Raw genomic sequence first — 16,638 nt, forward strand, 5'->3', positions numbered from 1 at the left:
TCTGAAGCAAGTTCTAATTTATTAATGTTTGGTTGAAATAAATTTTAATTTTGTTGGATGCACGCACTCGAAACAATCCTTTGGTCACATGGAACATATTTTTGAAACTAAAGTTTTTGGAACTTCAGGGACAGTCAAAAACAAAAAATAAACCAAACTGAAGTTTTTGCAAGGATCTCCACAATTGAAAACAGCGTACGAATCAAGGAAAAATAATCCTCACGACTGAAAACTTTTTAGGAGGCAAAGAAAATTTTAGGAGGAAAACTATCCTGGTTCATACCAATTTTTTATAAGAAGCAACAATACCGGTTCGTACCAAGCAAAATATTTTTTGGAAACCAACGTTTGTTTACACTTTATACAAGACAACAGTGAACTGCAGGATGATAAGTAAGAACCTTGTAGCCTTCTTTTTACTGTCCATAATGAGTTGTGTTAGATGACAATATCTGAATCTTTTTTCTTTTGCAGTGGATCCTATAACAGTTTACTCAAGATTACCTCTCAAACTACATGATTGGCGGCCGGCCATCTGTTCTTGTTTAGTAAAATACAGCGTTGGAAGCAAACAAGAAAAAAAATCCACACGACTGAAAACTTCATAGGAAGCGAAGAAAATTTTAGGAAGCAAATGATCCAGTTCCTACGAAGCAAATCTTTTTGGGAAGCAACGATGTTGATTTGGAACCATTGACCCTCACAATTGGAAACAAATAAAATGGCTTAATTAATCATTCCTAAATTTGGGAAGAAGTTGTTAGGAAAAATAGGAAAGAAATTAATTGTAGTCAATACCAAATCCCATCGCTGGGCTTTTACATGTCTGTCTGCATGCATCGTATCTAGGTTGGCTCTTCCATCCAGCTTATGCATTAAAAATGATCGGTGTACGCACCCGTGAAATACCGCGGCCATCCCGCATCCCGTCAAGAGTGGACGCCTGGCGATAACGTGAGCAGGCGAGCACGAGCACGCCATTGAATTTTCGGTATTTCCGATCTCATCTCCACTTGAAACTAGTCGCCAGGTGGTCTTTCTCAGCTGTCATGGGCGTCTCATCTCCTCACCAGACGCTTCCACGCCTCACGAAGATCCTCACCTTGTCGCTCTACGCCATCCTCCCTCTCGTCCTCCTCTTCTACCTCCTCTCCCCTCCTCCCATCGCCGCCCCACCCTCCACTTCCACCTCGCCGCCCCACGGTAACCACCTCAAGGACTCCGCTAATCCATCGCCTGCCTGCGCACATTAATTGCCGCTTCCATGGGCGTGTCCGTGTGCGCCAGCGCAATGACGCGGTTCTTTGTTTGTTCATGGTTTGCAGGTGAGAGGCAGCAGGTGGTGAAGACCGCTGCAGGGGCGCCGCCAGGAACCCAGGGGTCGAAACCGGCGCCGCAGTGCGACTACTCGGAGGGGGAATGGATTCCGGACGCGGCGGGGCCGCGGTACACCGGGACGAGCTGCGGCGCGACGATCAAGCACGAGCAGAACTGCATCGTGAACGGCCGGCCGGACACGGGGTACCTGAACTGGCGGTGGCGGCCGCGCGGGTGCGCGCTCCCGCCGTTCGCGCCCGCTGAGTTCCTGGAGCTGGTGCGCGGCCGGCACGTCGCGTTCGTAGGCGACTCGCTCGCGCGGAACCAGTGCGAGTCGCTGGTGTGCCTCCTCGGCTCGGAGTACCCCGTCGAGCTGGTCCTTGACGGCGGCGAGGAGCGCAGGTTCCGGCGGTGGGCGTTCCGGTCGCACAACGCCACGGTGTCGGTGTTCTGGTCGCCGTTCCTGGTGAAGGGCACGGAGAAGCCGTGGGCGCCGGGTGGGCTTGGCTACAACAGGCTGTACCTCGACCAGCCCGACGAGCGGTGGGCGGCGGAGCTCCCGGGCATCGACGTGGTGGTGCTCTCCTTCGGGCAGTGGTTCCTGCAGTCGGCGATGTACTACGAGCGCGGTGCGGTGATCGGGTGCCACCACTGCCCGGAGCCGAACCGCACGGAGACGGGCTTCTTCGGCGTTTTCCGCCTCGCCGTCAAGAACGCCCTCCGCGAGGTCATCGCCCGCTCCAGCGCCGGCCGGGAGAAGCTGGCGGTGCTGACTACGTTCTCGCCGGCGCACTTCGACGGGGAGTGGGACAGCCCGGACGCGTGCGCGCGCACGCAGCCGTACGCTCCGGGAGAGAAGGAGATGTCGTACATGCACAAAGAGATGTGGCGGACGGGCGCGGAGGAGGCCATCGCGGCTGCCGTCGAGGCCAGGTCGCGCGGGTCCGCGGTGACGGTGGAGGCTCTGCAGGTGACGAGGCTCGCGGATATGCGCCCGGACGCTCACCCCGGCCCGTACTTCCATCCCTTCCCGTTCGCCGGCGCCGGCGGCGAGAAGAAGAGGGAGCGGGTGCCGAACGACTGCGTGCACTCGTGCCTCCCCGGCCCCATCGACACGTGGAACGAGATCCTGCTGCAGATGGTAAAGAGATGGAGAGGTGCCTCCTCCTCCAGATGATAGTGATACTGAAATCCAATCATGGTTTTTTTTTTGTGCGACTATCACTCCTATATTTGGAACCAAGGAAAGGAAAAAAAAAATTGCATGTGTCAAGATTATGCAGAATGTTAGGGCTTTCTGTGATTTTTTTTTAAAAAAATCATTGAAATTTTGAAGGATTGTAATGATTTCCGATTGTGGGCCGCGCTACGCGTCGACCGGCGGACAAATAGAAAACATCCGCCGCCTAACTGGCCGTTGAACGTGACCTCCCTTGCAACAAGAGCGGTGTTACAGAAACATTTATAACAATGGCCGTTCGATCTATCGTCCCAGCCAGTCGAGGACCTTTTGCAACAGCTACCTTGTTGCGCTTAAGGGATTTGCAACAAGGACCTTGTTGCAAAGGTCCACCGAGGCAGCACGCCACGCGCCTAGGCGCCACCGCTCGCCGAAGTTGCTTTTCCTCCTCTGCCTCAGCCCCGCGAGCAGCTGCCAGCTCCACTCCAGCACGACGGCGACCTCTCACGTCGGGCACTCCTTCAGTATTTTCTGCAATTAGAGCGATGTTTTTGAAACATGCCTCACGTTGCAAAGTCTGACCACTCACTCTCTAATGTGAGGCGCTACTCCGATGCTTTCTGCAACTCGGACTATGTTTTTACAAGACCCTTTTTGCGAAAAATATCTTCATCATCGAACCATTTTTAATCTTTGTGAAACAAGAGTCTATTGCAGAAACATTTTGAAACAAGACCCTGCTACAGGGAAAAAATTCTTCACCACCGAATCATTTTGTCTCTTTCTGAAACTAGTCTTGTGTTTCGGAAATTTACTGAAACAAGACCCTTATTACAGGAAAAAACACTGGCTATAGGACTGACTTGTGGCCAGCGTGAGCGCTCGATCAGGATTGATCCAACGGCTAAGCAAGTGGCGGACGATGCGCTTGCATCCGCCGGCTGAAAGGTAGCATTTTCCGATTGTAATTGCATGTGTCAAGATTATGCAGAAATGCAACTAAAAAAAGATTATGCAGTATGTTACGGGTTTCTGTGATTTAAAAATAAATCATAGAAAAATTGAAAGATTGTAATCCTTAGGAATATCCCTCGCAAAAAAGAAGTAATCCTTAGGAATATATTCTACTGTTGGTCTGACAAGTTAATCTTATAAGATTTTTTTCTTACTATTTGATTTGCACTATATTTCAAAGAAAAATCATCATCAACTCAAAGCCTTGTGAAAGAAATTCATTGTATTTTTCTCGTGACATAATAAACTAGTAGAATTTAAATGGACATGACATTCTAATCCTACAAGTTTTCCTAGTTTTGCGTAGAACCCTGAATCAAAGGGTCCAAACAGTGGTTTTAGTGCTTGAACGTTTCCCCTTTTCGCGGAGTGCTAGAGTTTTTGTTAGTTGCGTGTGCATCGGCGCTCCGCGGGTGACACGGGTACGTGCCGCCCTCCTCAGATGGCGCGCCGACCCGCCCTCAAATGCGCATCTTGTCGAGGTGTTACATTTCCGTTCCAATAAAAATCAGTTGCTCGATATCGGTAGCGCCATCGCATCGAGAGAGCGGGAGTCCCAGCAAGCAGGCAGCAGCGGATACGCTCTGCTGCCATATGATATCCCGCCAGCCAGAGCAAGCACCAGATGGGAAATCGACAGAGACGCTCTACGCCTTTCTCCTCTTAGGCCCTGTTTGGATACTCTTATGCCTTCTACAATGGAAGGTGTTTACAAAGATGCTTAAAAAAATAAACCGGATTTTTTAAAAGCATCAGTGCCTATTTCTAAAGGAGAGATGCTTAATTAAGCGTCTATCCTGTACAAATAAGCGCCGGTGCTTAAAAAAAGCCTGGTTTATTTCTCTAAACACCTCTCCTAACACAGTTAGAGTTAGAGTTATTTTCTAACCCACTCTAACCCAAATAAGCACCTCTCCACCGGGATAGTTGGGTTAAATGGAACTATCCCGCTCTAACGCTCCCTGTTTGGATACTTTTAGGTTATTTGAGCCTCCAACTAACCCAAACTAGCTCTAACCCCATGATCCAAACAGGGCCTTAGTCTTACTGGCAGCTCTGCAGAGCTTTTTCTGTCACCGTTACCCATCAGATCAGGACGTCGCTTTTCGCAAAAAAAAAAAGGACATCGCTAACTGATATGAAGGTGCCTACAGCCTGATTTGGGCGAGCTCCTTAGAATAACTTTGAGTGCAGGCATACAATGTTCAGCCTAGCTTAGAAGGGCCTGAAATGGATTGGTTTGGAACCACCAACCATCACTAGTTAAGCATTGCCACTTGCCAATATATGACAGCTGGAAGAGCAGTTATATACGTCAAATAGTAGTAGGAGTCAAGCACTTAAAACTGGCATTACCATTGCAGCCTACCCCTAAATCCTTTACAGAATGAAGCATCAACTACAACTACCCAATAATGCACAGCGAACAGTCCTGGAGACCAAAAAGACGACGAGAGCACAAGTGACCTCAACTCGACACGCACAATAACCGACCATTCATTACATAAACTTGAACACAGGTAACATTTTCAGTTTATGAAGTTTCTACAGCTGAGTAGCGGAGTATTATCAACCAAAAGATTAAACAAATAATAAGAAGAAAATACTGTATATGCGGTAGGATACAGTATGATCTACCCTTCTTTTTCCGACTTAGCTTCTTACCAATCGGGCAAACTGGACAAGGAGATGCCCATGTTATCATTATGATGCCCTTTGTTAAATATGATAGTCCCATCCAGGAGGTTCTTCACATTGTACAAATTACAACAACACCTGCAAACAATCAGGCATTAGATCGCTAGCAAGATTACATTCTCTGATCAACATGTAAATATTGTCACTGATATCTAGGCTTGAAACTGAGTGTACTCATAGGCGTGCCTAAGCGCTGAGCGCAGGCCTACCACTTCGCTTTTTGGGCAAGCATTGAAAAAAGCGCTCGGACGCCTAGGGTTAGACAAAGGCGAGCGGGGTGAGCAAAACAGAGGAGAGCAAGGCGGCCAAATGTGGGGCTTTAATCCCTGACCTCACCACCCATCTTCTTCCCCGACCAAGTGCTGCTGGACCTCGAGCTCCCCTTCCCCGACTCCACTGTCAGTCCTTCCCCCTCCTCCCTGATCTCGGAATCCTCTGTCTAGACTGGAGCCTGATGGCTTCTCTTCCCGACCTTGCCGCTGCCGGCGTTCTTCCCCAACCTCGCCGCTGCCAGCTTTCTTCCCCTTCCCTGACCTCTAAGCTCCTCCACATTCATCCTTCCCCAACATGCTTGCGAGTTTAGATGCCTTACATGCTTTGAAAATTGTTGGGAGCCCATGTTCCTATTTGTAACGTTGGTATAGAACGCTTAAGGACCCTCGCTCATTGCACTAAGTTGAGGGACAACGCTCCCTCAGCGCCTAACACTTAAAAAAACCTCTTGTAAACTATAAAATTATTGAACCATTCCTAGGATGGAAATTGACTTATAGCATCAAACATTCCTAACTTGAGATGGCTTAAAGAAATGATAAATAAATAAAAAGATGGTTGAGGATTTGAGAATAAAGAAATAATAAGATAATAAAATAATCTAACCTGTCTTTTACCAGTGAAACATTTTTTCCACTCTTAAATATAAAAAATTGTTGTATCATTGGTAACTATTTTTTTCATAAAATTGTTTGCACACACAAATCAAAATCATCGCTTTTCGCTTAATATCATTGGCCATTATGTTCGTGTACGTCCTACCACATTTAAACAGAAAGGCAAAAATACACTTATTAGATAAGTGAGACAATGTTCTTTGTTTATTTTCATAATCCTTTCAAGTCCAATTACAACGCTTAAAACTTCTGGACAAAAACATGCCGACTTCAAACCCAAATAAGATCGCAGAATGTTCAGAATCTTTTAAGCCATCTTTCTGTAAATTTTGAGTTTTTAATTTTTACATATGAATGTAACATAAAACAAAACATTTTCATCAAATCAACTAGCAGATACAATTTTAAAACATTATTAATATAATATATACTTAATACTGTAGAAAAATATTTATCCAAACCTAACATAAAACAAAACATTTTAATTTAGCAAAAAAAATCATGCAATCTGGTACATACATTTTATTATTCTACTTTAGCAAAGTACAATATCATAATTTTTAATTTTGCCAATGGCTTGACTACGTTTATTATGATTGATGTGTTTATTCATATTCTTGTGAACTGGATGTGTAATTCTACAAAATTCATTTGTTTTTTAAGTGAAAAAATTGGATCTCAATAATCGATATGAGATTAGGCTTATTGATTCGATGATATGTTTTTTTATGAAAATTCTGATCATTGATGGTAAAAAAATTTAGCAACACTAGAAGGTGGATAATTTTATACTATGTTGAATTAGATTGGACTAACTCAACTATTTATCGTCCATAATCTTGATACAACTGTACACCCATCTATTATACTATGCTTTGTCACAGCTAATCCTACACTTTCATAGTTGGTTATTCATCTTCATAATTACTTATCTTTTGCTATATTTCTTACTTAGCTTAGTTACCGTGCAGAATAGTGGCACCCATATGTAATGTTGTACAACCTAATTGGATCGTGGACATGTGGCACAATATAAGTGCTATAACACTCATTACTCTAGATCTTTGTACTTAAATATCTAGGTCTAGATAATTTCTACTTACCCATACTTCTCATATTTTCCATGATACATAGTAATTAGTTTACTTCCTCTTCATAACAAATAATTAGCGTCACATATTTTTCTATATTCTTCAAAAATATTCCAAGTATGCATTGCATTTTTCAACACAAATCAATAGTCCGACTTAAATAACTCACATTTCTAAATGTGCTTATGTAGTCTGATTGACCTAATTTGACTAACTTTACTATTTACTGTGCTTCAATTTTTGAATTGTTAGTAATGGAAATTAATTTAATATTAACACTTTCTAATCAATTGCTTGAATCAAATAACTTATGACATAGTAAGTGTGCAATTTAATTATGTAGCCTCTGATAGTGTAGAGTTGTATTGACGATATCCAAACCATCTACTTCTAGATCTAATGTTAATGGTCATGAGATATTTAAATAAACTTAGTCACAAGAAGAAAGCAATTGCATCCGTACAATCAGGTAGCAACATAAGTATATAACACATCCTTAATACTGTATTTTGTGCCTTGTAATTAATTTATATCAAACGGTTAACTAGTTTATATTTGCAAACACAAAAATGACCGATCATCTTCTGATTAGTCCACCTCAATTCAACACATTATCATTCCATCCACCTCCTAAAGTTGCTACTAATTCACCAAAAAGAATATACATATTCAGTAAAAAGGAAATCATCGTATCAAGAACCACAATCTCATACAGAGGTTCAAAAATTTCACTACAAGATTAAGCTGGAGTTAAAGGCAAACAATATCTTACCTCTCAATCGGCTCCAACACCGCCGCTGCCACCAAGCGGGTACGAGACGACCTCTCTGACCACCGGCGCGACTTCTACCAGCGCAATGTCCATACCATACCCGGAGACAGGCAAAAGCTTGAGCTCACGGAGCACGCAAAAGGCCTCGGCCATACGGCCACGCGGCACATCGACGGCGACGGCGCACCGCGGGACCCAGTTGTCGGGGCGGAACCCGTCGGGCACCTCGAGCCCCGTGTCCTTGCGCAGCAGCTCGCAGAGCTGCGCGTGGAGGCCGAGCAGCGCCGCCGATGGCGTGGGCGAAAGGAAGAGGACCCCCGCATCAAGGGATGACGGGGGCGACGCGAGCGAGGAGAGCGCGAGAGGGAGCGGGTCGATGCGGGAGGCGAGCGCGCGGAGGGCGGGCGCGAGGCGGAGCGGGTCGGGGAGCGCGGCGGCCGGGAGATGCAGCAGCGGGAGGTGCGGGCGGGACGCGGTGTCGATGAGGCGGCTGCTGAGCTGCCGCCGGGCGAGAGCGTTCCACGCCTTGAGCACCTGGTTCTCCAGCGCGGGATCGAAGTAGAGCTCTACCGCGTAGTGCCCGGAGGGGGCCGGCGGCGCCGCCGCCGCCGCCGCGCGGGGGGTGCCCGGGGGAGTCGTCGCGACCGCCGCCGGGGTGGAGAAAACACCCCCGCCGCCTCCGCCTCCGCCGGCCGCGGAGGGCGTGGTACCTTGCGCCATGGCGAGGGCGGCGAACCCCGGATGCGCGATTCCGACAGGGATGCGATGCGAGGGGGTCGGAGGAGTGGGATGTTGGGTTTTCCGCTGGGAGGTGAGAAATTTGGGAGATCTCGTACGACTGAGCTACTGTGGTGTGCACGCTTGGAATAGCTACAGTCAGAGGTTGGTGGGCCCCATCGGGTGAATTGCTGACTACTGGGACCGCCTTGGTTGTGACTTACAGTGGCAAAGGCCTTGAGAGCTTTGATGTTTACCCAAGTTAATTTTTTGCGGGTAAAAAAAGTTTTATTCCATAATGATAGAGTTACCTGAGTTTTTTTTTTTGCGGGTGAGAGTTACCTGAGTTATTTTTTTTTGCGGGTGAGAGTTACCTGAGTTATTAACAGAAATAAAAATATAGCATGTCAAACTTTACAAATCTCAAACCATCTGATCATATTCCGGTGTAAGATTGCCTTCTGTTTTAAAAACACACATAATAGTAATACATTGCTATTTTATATCATATTTTTGTTTTTTGCTTATGTGGAAATGCATTGATACATGTTTCTTGTTTTACTTAAACTTAAAAAACTACTCGCTCGGAGAGCTGTTCTAAAGCAGCGACAATTAATATGGATCGAAGGGAGTGCCGTTTTATTTGGAAAGACCATGAGACATAGGTGATCATGTTTAGCCGACTAAATGAGCATAAATACAAGACAAAAAAATAACTCTCATTAAGGTGAGAAGAGTAATACAAATTACCAAGATGATGGATGTGAGATGGAATAACACAAGCTCCAATGACATCGCGGCAAGACTTTATAAAAGCTGAAGATATAAAAGGTAGTTGTAAGGTGCACCATAGATCCTCTTTAGTCTTACCCAACATGTCGATGTTTCTAAATTCTACGTGCAAAACTAGGTTGTTGCATTATTTCAAAATTCGTTAGATTTTTATTAGATATAAAAATCATTGAGTCAACTAATGCATAAATTGACTTCCTCGAGCTTGTTATGGGATGCTTATGTAGGTTAGTCCTAGCATAACCTAGAAATATAACGTTCGTGGATTTGTGATCTGAGATGAATTAATTGTTGAGATGCTTCCTTTGAAGAGAGAAAGTAAGAAAACCCTAATCTCTCATGGTCCAAGTGTAGAGCTTTGGCTGTTGTGTGAGAGCTACACACACGAGAGAGAGAGAGGGGGGAGAGAAGCTATGTCCAGAGGTGGCTCCTTGTTGATCTTCATCAAGCCCGTTCCTTGATGAGTTTGTTCTGCACATGATTTGAGAGTGGTTTAGGCATTTTTGTTTGTTGAAGAATGAAAAGTGCACAATCTTGGGACATTGTCCATGAGAGATCGGATGTTGGATTGAGATGCATTCTTGATAGCATGTCGAGGACTCGCCATACTACAAGTATGTTGAGTTTCACAATATTCAATTTGTTTGTTTAAAAACATTTATCTGACAGCCAAACAAATAGAAATTGTAGTTTCTCTGTTCAACATTTTTTTAGTTATTACTGTTTGCTCTGGTTAGGAGTGGTTGTTGGTATTGAAAAGTTGTAACTTATGTTGTTTTTGGTGTGATCCTCTAGAGGTTTAAGAAGACTCTTTCATTCCATTTTGCTAATAGTGAAAGTTGGAGTGGACTGGTTGGTATTATAGTTTTTAGTCCTCACGTTGAGGAGGTTTTCATGTAAAATCAGCGTGTCTCTTCTACATCTTATTATGTTATCATGTTACTTGTTGGTTGAAGCTATCCTCAAATTCCACCACAAGTTAAGGGGGTTAGAAATGTCATATATTTAGTTCTGATGGCAGGGGATGCGCACAAAGCAAGAATCAAAATATATCCTCGGCATGACAACACACTTGAGGTTACCAGATTTTGGGTTCTTGATTCGTCACTCTCAACAAACCGAGTTTTACAAGGATATAGTCTCTATTTTGTGAATCAATATTTTAATTCATGAATTCAATCATTACGATTCACTAACTTCGATTTGTTGACCAATATATGCTCCACAACTAATTATAGACCATTCAATTTGAAAATAATAATTGATTCAAAATAATAGTTATTTGTGTCACGCGATGTTGTTGCTACTCTCGTTGAGATGAGGGGTGTGACCATGTGGCCTGACAGTGTGTGGCAACTAACACAGTGGTCATTGCTCTTTTTTATCAATGGTGATATTTTTTAATTCCCCTTGCACTTTTGATAAACTTTGACCTCAGAGTCGACTGGCAAGATATAATTTATATGTCACCAAAGTATATTGTTGGATTCAATGGTGCTAGTGTTTTTTACATATAAATATATTTATTTACTAATCATGATTAAAGTTTGACCCAAAGTACAAGAGGGGCTAATAAACTCGGATGGAGGAAGTAGAAGTGAACGGGGCCTGGTTCTTTTGGGAGCAACCATCGTTTCGTGTGGCAGTCTATTTCTTCATGAAGCAATTAGTGTTCAAGTTTGTGGATCACGTTCTACCTATACCCATGTCTTACCCTCCAAATCTACAAGACAATAAGCCTCCATGAGAAAACCCATTGTATATTCCCTCGGTGTTTTTCTCACTCGACACCCTGGAGTTTGGCCTCAAACTCCGAGTCTAATCTTTGGGCTCTGTGGTTTGCTATTTGGACACCCCAGAGATTAACCCTAGAACTTTAGGATTTGGTAATCCCCTACTTTTTCTCCACCAAACCTATTACTCTTGCAGTTGTGGGGACTCCTAGGTGGCAAGAGTCCATTCTGGAAGCTTCCAAGTTGTGGAAAGGCCCTGGGAAGTGTTTGTGAAGGTTTTGTGGCCACCCCAAGGCCAGCTTTGCTTCTACCTACATCCTGGAATTCAAGTTGTTGGGCGCACAAGTGCAAGGGTTCGCAACCCCATCCCAACTAAGAACCAAGGTATCAATCCATATAGATAACACCCTAGGCTTAGCCAAGCAACATTGCGGAACAAATTAAGAAAACCCACATGTGCACTCAACGGTTCTAGTGATGTTGTCAATCTCTATGCTGGTTGCAACAAGTTATGAGCGTATAATGTGCATGGGCTTTTTATATTTTTTGATCAAATAATAACTGGAACAAAAGCGAGTATAAAAGCGTTTGGAGAAGTTTCTTATGGAGGAAATTGGATCGGGGTTCATAGGTTCACTAGTAGTATCTCTCAAAACGGCGGTGATACATAAATATAAGCTAATACTCCACCTGAGGTGGCTGAAACTCTTGTGAGTTCACCTCAATCATACAATTTTCTCATCATTAGTGAGTAAATTCGTCTAAGCTTTTCCTCTCTTACTGTGACTGGACACCACTACATCTATTTATCTTTCATCTAAATTGGTTTAATATTAGACTAGTGAATCGAAGAGCAGTATACATCTATAGACAATTCATATTATCATAAAAATAATTAATCATCACATAGAAAAAACAATATTCGTCGCAAGAATTACATCAGATAGATCACAATTATGTGAGGCAGCTGATCTGACCATTGTATTGAAGGATATAAGAGAAGATGCTACATATAGCTATTGCTATGCATATGTAGTTCAGGTGACATATTGGAAATATGCGTTGGAGGCTATCAGAATGATGATTAAATTTTGTTGTACCCATGAATTCTTAAATGTCCCTTGAATGGGACCTATCTGTGTACATGTATACTACTTTAGCTTCGACCCCTAGTACTTCAAATGTGTAGTGACTTACTTAGGGGTACCAAACGCTACTCCGTAATCAGATAGTCATGAATGTTGCTTTCTTCTTTGTCATAAAGCATTCTATGTGGCGCGGTCAATAAATATATGATTTTCCCCTCTTTATAATGAAAAGAGATATCTCTCGGGGCCTCGAGTGATCGGGTCCATAAATGCATGGACATGCTACTTAATTCAGGCTAAAGAGTTAACCTAGTAAACGATTTGGGTCATGTAACCGAGCAAGAGTGCTCCAGCTTGAGCTTAACCAATATCATGCGGCAAAGGGAATAACATGTATGCAACGTTGTGAATGTTTGTCCGATGTGATGTTTATGTATGTTTGGAAGCCGACACATCCGACTAGGGTCCACTAACTAGTGACCGAGTAGGAGTGATCGTGTCATGTCCAACATGCATGAACAGAGTCACACACTTAAATGATTGATGTCAAAACATATGCAAACCGAAGAATGTAAAAGGAGCAGGCTAATTTGGCCATGATCCCATTAGGGCTTGTTCGGTTGAGGTGGATTTGAAGGGGATTGAGGGGGAATTAATCCCCTGCAAGCCAAAATCCCTGCAAATCCTCTTCAATCCACGTGGGGTTGGGATTAACCGAACAAAGCCTTAGGGAAAATAGTGGAGGGGATGCACCAAACGCTAAAGGGGTTGTCTCTTATAAAAGGATGGGCAGGGGGCGGGGTTTCAGAAGCCCTAGGGTGCCTCCACCTCCTGAGCCGTTGTTCGGAATTGCTAGCACATGGCCGTCCAACTCACTTCAATTTTGTACATGTGGAGTTGTGGGCACTATGCTTTGACAAACTATTCACAAGATCTCGCAAAGGAGGAGACAATAGACACGCTTCGCCAACTCTACTAAGATAGACAATTCAGCGCGTCTAGTGGTATACTCAAAGTTGCGATCTCTAACTACATCATCTTCCTGGGTATTCACGGTAAAAAAAAATGGTTAGCCTACATCTACTTGATGTTCATATAGTCCATGTGATTGACTACTCATAGAGCAAATGTAGATGAAAAGTTTCCCTCTAACGCAAAGTACCAAAAGAAGGCTGTAGATTGAAATTTGCCTTGGATAGCGAAATGATGGCTGCTGAAAAAATCGCACAATAATTTGTGAAGTACTACCTCCATATAACTAAACATAAGACGTTATTCTCAAAAAAAAAAACTAAACATAAGACGTTTTTGAAAGAAAAAAATCGACCTGAGGTGAGATGATGCCCGTGGGCCTCATGCACCCAGGTCCCGAAACCAAGAGCACATGTGGATTAATTTTCATCTAAAGTTTTTAGATGTCAAATTAGACTAACATTAATCAAGCATTACCCATGTGCTTTCACCAAACATGTGCTGACTTTTCATTTGCCCGGGAGAGGCAAGGCCCTAGGATTGGCGGTCGAACAAGGACGCGATAACAACACACCACCACCCAAACACAATGCTGCGTGATGTTGTGCAGGGGTCGAAGCTCTCATGAAAAGCAAACGAAACATGACTACATGGGTAGTAGACTGGTAGGTACATGGCAATGTTGTGGCAATAAATAAGCTTAATTGTTGAATTGATCTAAGCTTAATTCCTTGATGAATTGATGATAACACGAACTTGAACTATCTGATGCGCTCAACAGATCTCGCCGCAAAAACAAAATCCGTCAGATAAATTGGCATGCTATATAGCAACAGGATCAACCAGAGAACCGATTTGACGATCCAAGCTACTACTATACAACCGATCCCCTCTCCACCAACCTCACCAACGAGTAATCAAGCAAAAACGAAAAAAATAACTAGACTGGAGTTCATCAACCCGATCTTCGACTTCGATGCTGGATAGGAACAAGGACGCGTACGGATAACCACCCACCCACCGATGGGAAAGGAGCGCGTCGGGGTGGTCGACGCCTAGTCGAAGCCGACGCCCCTCGCCGCCGTGGTCCACGCGCCCTGCGCGGCCGCAGGCCTCGTCGAGCTCCCAACGCGCGCCGCCGCGGCCGCCCTCGCGCAGTTCTCCATGGCGGTGGACGCGGTGCCCGTGGTGGTGGCGCCGCCGCCGCCGCATTGGCCGTTGGCGTTGGCGCGGGACTGCGCGGCGGCCGTGGCGGCGGCGAGGGCGTCGTAGGCGTCGTCCTTGACGATGACGATCTCCTCCAGCTGGATCCGCAGGTACTCCTCGCCCCCCTCCTCGGCGGCGGAAGCGGGCTTCGGAGCGGCACCGGCACGGCGGCCGGCGACCATAGCGGCGAACCTCTCCATGTTAAAACTAAAATCAGCTTGCGAAAATCTGTATGCCAATGGAATTGGAGGATGCGGGGATCTTTTTTGAGGGGATAGATCTTCCTTGTTGCTTGGTGAAGAAGTGGTTGCTCCGCGGCCGCCCCCAATGCGAGACTGGGATATATAGAGGAGAGGAGAACGTGGGCTCGTGTCGGCGCCGGACGACGCCACGCCCGCAATAACACGACGTCTTGTAGGGCTTTTCGGCCTACGGCAATAATACGACCCGCCAACTCTAGCGCTGCCTGGCCGGCCCAATAAGTGCGTAGAGTGTTTTTGTTTTGTTTTATGTTTTCCCGTTTTGTTCTTTCTTCGGGTTCTTCTAAAAAAATGCTTTCTTCGGGTGGAATAATAACTCTGTTCGGCTAAAGAAAAGGTACCTCTGTTGTCTTGATCCCCAAGGTTAAAGAACCCAAGAAAAGGTACTTGCCGAAGTTCAGAGAAACGATGGCAACGACGGCTTGGTATTTGTGGTATGAAAGGTGAAAATTGATGAAGAAACTCAAAGCGCATGTCAAATCAATATGTCAGTGAGAGGCTTAGGGCCCCTTCGGGTCTTCTCCAGCTTCAGGCAATAGCCAGCTTCCCAAGAAGCCGGCCGCCGCCAGCTTTCGACGGGAGCAGTGATTCGTTCGGCAGCAGAGAGCAGCTCCATACACTGTACAAACTAGCCAAATCAATGGTACAGGAGGGGGCTGCTCACCTTGAGCTGGGGGAAGGGATTCTCTGGTGCGAGGGTCTGCAGTCCTGTCCAGGAGTAGTTCGTGCGGCTGCCGACGGCGACAACGGAAGGGGGTGGCGGCAGAGGCAGGAGATGACTCCGTGCGGACTTCTGGCGGCGATGGAAGGATACCTGCGGGACGAGCGGAGATGCGAGGGGCGGCGGCGGAAGACTCACAGCGGCGCGGCGGCCGGGCGGCGACGGGGTGGTGGCTAGCTAGGGTTGCAAGAGCAGAGGAGCTGCGCGAGAGCGAGGGGTTGGGGTTTGACCGAGGGAACGGTTCGATCGAGTGGCACTGTGGCACTTTGGGGTGGCATTCTACCGTAATTACGAGGAACTCCGACTTCTGTTTTTTTCAAAGCTGGGCCGGCGCTGCTTCTCATCTCCGATAAATTTGCACGTGGGATTCCTCGTCTCCGCGGAGCGGGCTTCTCGGAGGAGTCCCGTTCGGTCTGGCTTCTCGAGTGATTTCAGGAAGCTGGCTCCAGAAGCGTTTCCGAACGGGGCCTTAGTAGCAAATTATACCGTCTCTTATAGCCCAAAGTCTCACGTCCGATCAGATGCTTGGCTCAAACCAAAGTATGGTTACGTGAAATTAAACATCGATGCGGGATTTGCTAGTGACACACTCACAACAACATTTGGAGCAGTTATCCGGGACCATAGGGGGGAATTTATAGCGGCTGCTAATGAAAAGATGGACCTTTGCTTCGACTCGTTCACAGCAGAAGCAATTGCAGTGAGGTTTAGTTTGAATCTTGCTAATACCGTCGGATGCAGTAAGATTGGAGTAAATTCGGATAGCGTGGAGGTGGTGAATGCCTTGAGCCAAGGCTACTCTTTTTCAGTCGCTTCATCCATTATAGACGACCGTTTTTCATGTCACTAGATTTTTCCCATGTCACTTATGATCATTGTAATAGAGAACGTAATTGAGTAGCTCATGAAGTAGCAAGGTTAGCTAGGTTTTCTTCTCCGGGTGTTTGGATGGATAACTCCCCTAATGAGGTTATCCCTTTACTTGTAAACGATGTTACTTACTTATGAATGAATAAAGGAGAAGAAGTTTATCATAAAAAATGTGTTGTATGAGTTAGTGTCAAAGATGCTTGCAAACATAGTGAAACTGGTACTTCCAAAGGTTATTTCAAAGAACCAAAATGATTTCATGCCGAGACGTTTCATCACAAGCAATGTGTTGATGGCCTATGAGATGTCGAATTTCC

The 16,638-nt window shown here is 45.3% G+C and overlaps 3 protein-coding genes across 3 annotated transcripts; 1 reads left to right on the top strand and 2 right to left on the bottom strand.

Moving 5' to 3' along the window:
- The first annotated feature begins 947 nt into the window (after positions 1 to 947).
- Positions 948 to 2,664, top strand: LOC125556046 (xyloglucan O-acetyltransferase 2-like). The gene is made up of 2 exons (XM_048718846.1): positions 948 to 1,203; positions 1,326 to 2,664. The coding sequence occupies exons 1-2, from the start codon at positions 1,050 to 1,052 to the stop codon at positions 2,492 to 2,494; spliced, it is 1,323 nt and encodes a 440-aa protein (XP_048574803.1). The 5' UTR covers positions 948 to 1,049; the 3' UTR covers positions 2,495 to 2,664.
- Positions 2,665 to 4,964: 2,300 nt separating this feature from the next.
- Positions 4,965 to 8,810, bottom strand: LOC125509177. The gene is made up of 2 exons (XM_048674088.1): positions 7,963 to 8,810; positions 4,965 to 5,287 (listed from the first exon to the last, which is right to left on the bottom strand). Exon 1 carries the CDS (start codon positions 8,680 to 8,682, stop codon positions 7,966 to 7,968), a length of 717 nt encoding a protein of 238 aa, XP_048530045.1. The 5' UTR covers positions 8,683 to 8,810; the 3' UTR covers positions 4,965 to 5,287; positions 7,963 to 7,965.
- A 5,197-nt stretch (positions 8,811 to 14,007) lies between these two features.
- Positions 14,008 to 14,805, bottom strand: LOC125556047. The gene has a single exon (XM_048718848.1). The coding sequence runs from the start codon at positions 14,668 to 14,670 to the stop codon at positions 14,320 to 14,322; it is 351 nt and encodes a 116-aa protein (XP_048574805.1). The 5' UTR covers positions 14,671 to 14,805; the 3' UTR covers positions 14,008 to 14,319.
- Between the last annotated feature and the right edge of the window lie 1,833 nt (positions 14,806 to 16,638).

Source organism: Triticum urartu, chromosome 5 (genome assembly GCF_003073215.2).
Source record: "Triticum urartu cultivar G1812 chromosome 5, Tu2.1, whole genome shotgun sequence".
In the NCBI taxonomy this organism is placed as follows: Eukaryota; Viridiplantae; Streptophyta; class Magnoliopsida; order Poales; family Poaceae; genus Triticum; species Triticum urartu.